Source organism: Ascaphus truei, chromosome 9, assembly GCF_040206685.1.
Source record: "Ascaphus truei isolate aAscTru1 chromosome 9, aAscTru1.hap1, whole genome shotgun sequence".
Lineage (NCBI taxonomy): Eukaryota > Metazoa > Chordata > Amphibia > Anura > Ascaphidae > Ascaphus > Ascaphus truei.
In genome coordinates, this window is record NC_134491.1 from 32,835,774 (window position 1) to 32,843,593 (window position 7,820).

The 7,820-nt window shown below is 44.4% G+C and overlaps 1 protein-coding gene across 1 annotated transcript; it reads left to right on the top strand.

Annotated features, from left to right (window-relative positions):
• The first annotated feature begins 683 nt into the window (after nt 1-683).
• LOC142502807 (uncharacterized) lies at nt 684-4,558 on the top strand. The gene is made up of 2 exons (XM_075614332.1): nt 684-843; nt 1,751-4,558. Exons 1-2 carry the CDS (start codon nt 706-708, stop codon nt 4,061-4,063), a joined length of 2,451 nt encoding a protein of 816 aa, XP_075470447.1. The 5' UTR covers nt 684-705; the 3' UTR covers nt 4,064-4,558.
• Nucleotides 4,559-7,820: the final 3,262 nt, after the last annotated feature.

The window sequence follows — 7,820 nt, forward strand, 5'->3', positions numbered from 1 at the left end:
TATATCTTCTCCCCTAACTGCTCCTATAACTGCCCAAACTGTATTACCCACTCCATATAACGTGTCCCCTATGATCGCTCTCTATGACTTCTCCCCTAACTGGTCCTATAACTCCTCCTATAACCGCTCCCTATAACTCCTCTACCTGTTCCCAAACTATTCCTTAAAACTTCCCTCCACTGCTACTTTAACCATTCATTAGAACTCCTGCCCTCACTGTCTTTGTAACCGCCCCTAAATCAGCAGCTGACACCAAGCTTAGGAAAGCTGACACAAAGCACTTAGATTAATGATGCAACATGAACCTGACTCTCAACTTCACATCAATCATAATGCCAATGGGACGTTTCTTACAGGCATTATACAGACCCCCCAATGTGTGCTGTCAATTAGCATTGTTACTCCCCAAAAATCCATGTTATATTAAGCTACAGACTACAGATGTAGTCAGCCTCAATGTTCCCCCGATAACACAAAATATCCCATTATAACTGAGAATATCGCAGAGTTTCCAAAGGACTCGATGGAAGTGCTGTGAATGTCACATGCCCCACTATAGGGCACCAGAGTGGAGACAAAAAAGTAATCTATATATCCAGCATTCTCTATAGAATGTACTCTTCCTAGAAAATCCGGCTGTGTTTATGTACGCGTTGTCCATCTCGTTATAGGTTATAAAAATAAAAATAAAAAAAAACATCAACAATGTCAGACATCATGCAAGAAATCGACAGGATCCTAGAAATCTTCCAGACATCTTCGCAAAGTAAATTTGTCGGCAATAAACTCACCAAAAAAGAAATGAAGCAGTTCGTAAAAGTGGAGCTGTATGAGGCAATCAAGGTAGGACATGGGATGGGTCTGCACTTCATAGCTTCTCTGTCTCCTGATCAATGCATTCATAATACTGTAATAACATTGTGACTGCATAAGTCTCTTTCCGCCACTCCTCAGTGAGATGAAAAGCACTTCCAAAATGAACCTGCCAGGCAATTAGAAGTATATTTACTACTGTAATGATTTATTCCTATAGTATAAGACAATATGCATGTCTTTGTGTACAAAGATGAATATAGATAGATAGATAGATTAGATAGATAGATTAGATAGATAGATATAGAGAGAGAGATTTACTAAGCGGTGTTGTCATAAGACACCTCACAGTCAATTCAGGTGAATGGCCATGAGGTGTATTACAGCGCTGTACGGTGTTTTGTGGCTTAAATCAGTAATTACCCCCAGAAGTTGTATCTAGCGGCCTGAGCTTTTGCTGGTCTCCAAAAAAAAAAAAGATAAATTAAAGTGTTTTAAAAATGCTTGTTTTCTTAACCTCTAGTGTCTGAGGTTACCATGGTAACCTGAGACTGCACTGGGTTCTGGAGCATCTTGAAAATTAATATGCAAACAGTGATGAGCGAGGACTGCTGCTTTAGCACTGTAAATATGTCAATATGGCCCTTGGTCTCTTAAAAAGTAATACGTCCTCTATTTGTTTTTCATCTCATTTTGCTTTACTCAACTCTCTCATGTTTGAGGGCGATCCATATCTCTCTTCCAATGTTCCCACAGTTTTTAGGTCTCAGGGACCAATCCGCCTCCCTCATCTGCCTATGGGCTATGTCATGTTTCTCAGCAGAAGTCTCTATTTACTGCATTTGTATTTCAATCTCACTGCTGATCTTATAACAATGTTTTCCCTAAACTTCACCTCTCATACAACATGGGATATTCTGTGCTTCTTTTGTTGCAGAATACCGGAGACACAGAGACCATCAACTTAGTAAAGAAAGCTCTTGACAGACATAATGTTGGTGAAATTAGCTTTGGTGAATTTACCAACCTGGTTCGTGCTGCAGCCAAAGCGTATAACAGACAATTGAAAGGAAAGAGCCCTCAGCCATGTGGGGCTCAGCAGCAGGAGGCTGGCGTCCAGCAACAAGTAACTAGGACTCCGTCACAACAACAAGCTCAAGTTCCAACTCTAGGACCAGCTACACAACAACCAGCTAGTTTAATGCCACAGCAAGCAAACCAACAGTCACTGTACATCCAGACTCAACAGCAAGTTTACACACCAAATCCACAGCAACAGTATTATTATGTACTGAACTCATCCGAACAGTCAGGTTACATAGCAGCCTCACCACAACAGCAATCACCACCTCAAGTACCAGCTCAGGTGCTAGTTCAGGTACCAGTTCAGATGCCTGTCCAACACCCCCAACAAGTACCAGTTCAGGCACCAGATTATTCAATTTGTCAATGGTTTGATCTAGCACCAGTCCAAGTGCCAGTTCAAGCACCACAAGTACCCATTCAATTGCCAGTTCAGCAACCACTTCAGGTGCCAGTTCAAGCCCCATCACAAGTGCCAGTCCAAGTGTCAGTTCAAGCACCACAAGTTCCAGTTCAGGTGCCAGTTCAGGTACCAGTTCAGATGCCCATCCAACTTCCCCCACAAGTACCAGTTCAGGCACCAGCTTATGCAGTTTGTCAATGGTTAGATCTAGCACCAGTCCAAGTGCCAGTTCAGGCACCACACGTTCCAGTTCAGGTGCCAGTTCAAGCACCCCCACAAGTACCAATTCAAACACCAGCTTATGGAGTTTGTCAATGGTTAGCCCAAGCACCAGTTCAAGCACCACCACAGATGCCAACCCAGATGACAGTTCAAGCTACACAAGTGCCAGCTCAGGCACCCACCCAAGCACCAGTCCAAGTGCCAGTTCAAACACCACAAGTACCAGTTTATGCGTCAGTTCAGGTACCAGTTCAAGCAACCCAACAAGTATCAATTCAGGCACCAGCTTATGGAGTTTGTCAATGGTTAGCCCAAGCACCTGTTCAGATGCTAGTTCAAGCCTCTCCACAGGTACTAACTCAGGTGCCAGTTCAAGCACCTCTACAACAAGGAATTCAAGTTCAGGTTCAAGCACCACCACAAGTACCAGCTCAGGCACTAAGACAAGCGACAGTACAGGTGCCAATTCAAGCACCACCACAGGCACCAGTCCAATGGCCAGTGCAAGCACCACAGGTACCCATTCAGGTACCAGTTCAGGCCCCTCCTCATGTACCAGAGCAGGTACCAGTTTATGGAGTTTATCAATGGTTAGCTCAAGTACCTGTTCAAATGCTAGGTCAAGCTCCTCCACAGGTACAAACTCAGATGCCAGTTCAAGCACCACTACAACAAGGAATTCAAGTTCATGTTCAAGCATCACCACAAGTACCAGCTCTGGCATCCACACAAGCACCAGTCCAGGTGCCAGTTCAAGCAGCCCCACAGGCACCAGTCCAGGTGCCAGTTCAAGCACCACAAGTACCCATTCAGGTGCCAGTTCAATCACCTCCACAAGTACCATTCCAGGTAGCACCTTATGGAGTTTGTCAATGGTTAGATCTAGCACCAGTCCAAGTGCCAGTTCAAGCATCACAAGTACCCATTCAATTGCCAGTTCAGCTACCACTTCAGGCACCAGTTCAAGCCCCTCCACAAGTACCAGTTCAGACACCAGCTTATGCAGTTTGTCAATGGTTGGATCTAGCACCAGTCCAAGTGCCAGTTCAAGCACCACAAGTACCCATTCAATTGCCAGTTCAGCTACCACTTCAGGTGCCAGTTCAAGCCTCTCCACAAGTACCTGTCCAAGTGTTGGTTCAAGCACCACAAGTTCCAGTTCAGGTGCCAGTTCAAGCACCCCCACAAGTACCAATTCAGACACCAGCTTATGGAGTTTGCCAATGGTTAGCTCAAGCACCAGTTCAAATGCCAGTTCAAGCACCATCACAGATACCAACCCAGGTGACAGTTCAAGCACCACAAGTGCCAGGTCAGGCACCCACCCAAGCACCAGTCCAAGTGCCAGTTGAAGCACCACAAGTACCCGTTCAGATGCAAGTTCAGGTACCAGTTCAAGCACCAGCTTATGGAGTTTATCAATGTTTAGCTCAGGTACCAGTTCAAGCACCACCACAGATACCAACCCAGGTGCCTGTTCTGGTACAAAAACAAGTATCATCCCAGGTGTCAGTTCAAGCACCACCACAGGTACCAACTTAAGTGCCAGTTCAAGCATGGGGAATACAGAACTATCTCACCCCTCTCATCCCTCTCATCCCTCTCATCCCTCTCATACTTCCCCCCTCTCATCCTTACACTACTCCAATGTATTTCTTACCCTCCCCCTTTTCTCACTCCCCCACCAAACACATACACACACAGGGCTTACCTTAGCGGCGAAGCGGCCGGCGGAGAGATGTCTCTGCAGTGAGGTGAGTGACGGCTAAACACCGGCAGCGACTTGGTCACTGCAAAACGGCCGCGGCCAAATGTCCTACACCGCACAACTTAAATCCCCCCAAATCCCTCACTCAATCTTACTCCCTCACCCCCCCCCCACACACACACACATAATTACACCCCAACAATTTCCCACGCACATTACACACACACACACACACACACACACACACACACACACACACACACACACACACACACACACACACACACACACACACACACACACACACACACACACACACACACACACACACACACTCCACACACACACATTCCACACACACACTAGCCGCACATTCCACATTCCACACACACACACACAAACACACACAAACACACACATACATTCCACACAAACACACTAGCCGCACATTCCACACACACACACGCTGCACATTCCACACACACACATTTCACACACAAACAAACACATACATTACACACACACATTACACACACACACACACACACACACACACACACACACACACACACACACACACACACACACACACACACACACACACACACACACACACACACACACACACACACACTCCACACACACACACATTCCACACACACACTAGCCGCACATTCCACATTCCACACACACACACACACACAAACACACACAAACACACACATACATTCCACACAAACACACTAGCCGCACATTCCACACACACACACGCTGCACATTCCACACACACACATTTCACACACAAACACACACATACATTACACACACACACACACACACACACACACACACACACACACACACACACACACACACACAAGCCGCAAATTCCACATTCCACACACACACACACACACACACACACACACACACACACACACACACATATTCCGCACACACACACACACACACACACACACACAATTCCACATACACAATTCCACACACACAATTCCACACACAAGGAGTTTAGAGGCAAATGGCAGGAGGGAGATAGGGTGAAAGTTAGACAGGTAGGGTCAAGCTTACTGTTTTTGAGTAAAGATATCTGTTGCGTGCTTCAAGGCGCTGGGGGAGGAGTTGGAAATATGTATGTGTATACGGATTAGAGTTGCGCAAGAGATTTGAGGAGATGGGAGGCAATGGGGTTGATAGGAAAGTGGTAGAGGAAGAGGAGGAGATTAGCACGGGCAATTCTTCCTCTGTGACAGAGGAAAAAGAGTCAAGGAAGGCAGAAGGAAAGTTAGGAAGAGGAGGTGTAGAACATGAGGAGGACACAGAGGGGATGTCTTGGCGAATGGAATCCACCTTTTTCTTGAAATAGTCAGCAAAGTCCTGAGCTGGAATGGATGGAAAAAAAAAACCAGGCAACTAACAGTGGTCTGAGTAGAGCGTCAAGGACAGAGAAGAGGCAGCATGGGTTAGATTTGTGTGTGTTGATTAGTGAAGAAAAATACGTTTGTTTAGTCTTGGAGAGCGCAGAGTTGAAACTTTTATTATGGCTAGATTGTTTTTTTATTATTGCACGAACATGTATATTATTATACATAATAACCTAAAACACCCTCTTTATTTATATATACAGTACGGTCTATCTATATATACTATATCCACAGAATCAATTAAATGGCTATATTATAGATGTAAAAATACAATCACTGAATAACTGTCTCTTACAATATACTGTGGATTCCTTTTGATTTGTAAGCTCCTTGGTTTTCCTTAAACTAATAGATCACAATTAGGGAAATTAAGCAGCCTTTGTATATGAAGCTGTCTTTTACCCCTTTGGTCAGCAGTGCAGTTTATATGGGTGCTTTTTAAATAAATGATACAGTAGTAGTCATTATGTTCCAATAATGAATGGTTTACAATGTATATTTGTTATAACTTGTAATTGAAAGGAAAACTCCAAATTATTATTAGGGATAAAAAAAGACTGTTTCTTACTGATTGCCGAGGCAGTTCTGCACTGACTATTCACAGACATGATCCCAATACTGACCGGGACTAGTTCACCCCTCATTAGAACAACCTGGCATTTTCAAGATACCCCGGGTCCACTATATTGATACCGCACTTAGTGCGGACACCCGATCGACATAATGAAGGGAAGTGCAGAACTACTGGATTCAAGAGATCCAACAGGCCTCAGCCTCCAAGTATCTGGGATTACAGGCACACGCCACCACGCCACCACACAACACATCACCACGCCACACACCACCACGCCACCACACCACCATGCCAAAACACAACACATCCCCACGCCACCACACCACCACACCACCACGCCACTATGCCACCATGCAACACATCACCACGCCACACACCACCACGCTCGGCGAGGGATTGTGGATTCTCACTGTAACTAGAAGCTCCCTCTCACTGTGAGCTTCGCATCGACCTTTTAAAGGTTTCTACACTAGCATTGATATCAAATAGGTTGTTTTTACAATAAAGATCTTGTTTTCAGTGGAACAAAAAAACAAAAAAACATACTGCTCTGTGGAATATGGCTCCCCTTGTATGATTATGTTATTGTGTTTTAATGCCCCCTTTTTCTTTCTGTATCCCATAAAAACTACTATATAAATAAAAAGTTTATAAAAAAAAACACATACTTGTATTCGGGGGTTATTGAATGAAAAAGGGTTTGTGATCTCTGTCCCCTGGTAACATCCATTGGATTTGCAACTTCTGGTCCTACTGTAGTTTGTCTAAGGGATAAATCACAGAGCGTCGTTAGTGACTTAACGAGATGTTAAAATCAGTTAACGTCTCATTAAGTGCTAGCGGAGATCTTCAAAGTTCAGTAACAATACGTGAAGTCCTGTTTTCAGCCATAACGAGCCCCAGAGTTATTATAACAGACATTAGTGCTATCTAAAGCGATGTTCCCCCTAAGAACGCACATCCACAGAGATCCGTAATACGTAGCGCAGGAATTTAATGGTACGTTAGTTAAGTTATGGCTAAACTTGCCGTTACTCCCATACAAATCCTTCACGTTATGAGTAACATCATGTTATAATAGCATTAAAACGACATCTCATTCTTTAACAAACAATACACGCAGTGTTCCCCCATCCCAGCATCAATACTCACTGGAGCAGCTTTTCTGATAGGCAATCACTTACAATAATGTTGAGACATTTCCAAAAAACATATCCATTTTCTGTGTTTAAAAAAGGATGCGAAGAGAAAAATGTTGTATAATAAACAGAGCATACTGTACGTATAATGTCAGTTCCTTCCTTTTAGTCGTTTGTTCCCTACTCTACTGTAATCCTTACGGTATTAAATCCAGGGAAAGCATCATAAGCTCTCTGTGAGGGAGTGTGTAGGGCATGTAGGAAAGTAGTGAGTGAAAGAGTTAAGCTGGCCCACCGTTCCAGGACCAGGAGACCACACCCAAGCTTCCAGGTCTCCTAGAGTGCAGGGTTTGTTCCCAGTCAAAGCCTGATTGGGACTGGAGGTTGAAAGGGAGGCAGCAGACTCCCTGTTTAGAGAGTCACAACCTGCAGGAGA

Excerpts from the sequence above, each read along its gene's own strand:
- LOC142502807 (XM_075614332.1), top strand. The coding sequence starts at position 706 with ATGTCAGACATCATGCAAGAAATCGACAGGATCCTAGAAATCTTCCAG. Across the intron at positions 844-1,750 it reads AGCTGTATGAGGCAATCAAG|AATACCGGAGACACAGAGAC; the intron begins GTAGGACATGGG and ends CTTTTGTTGCAG.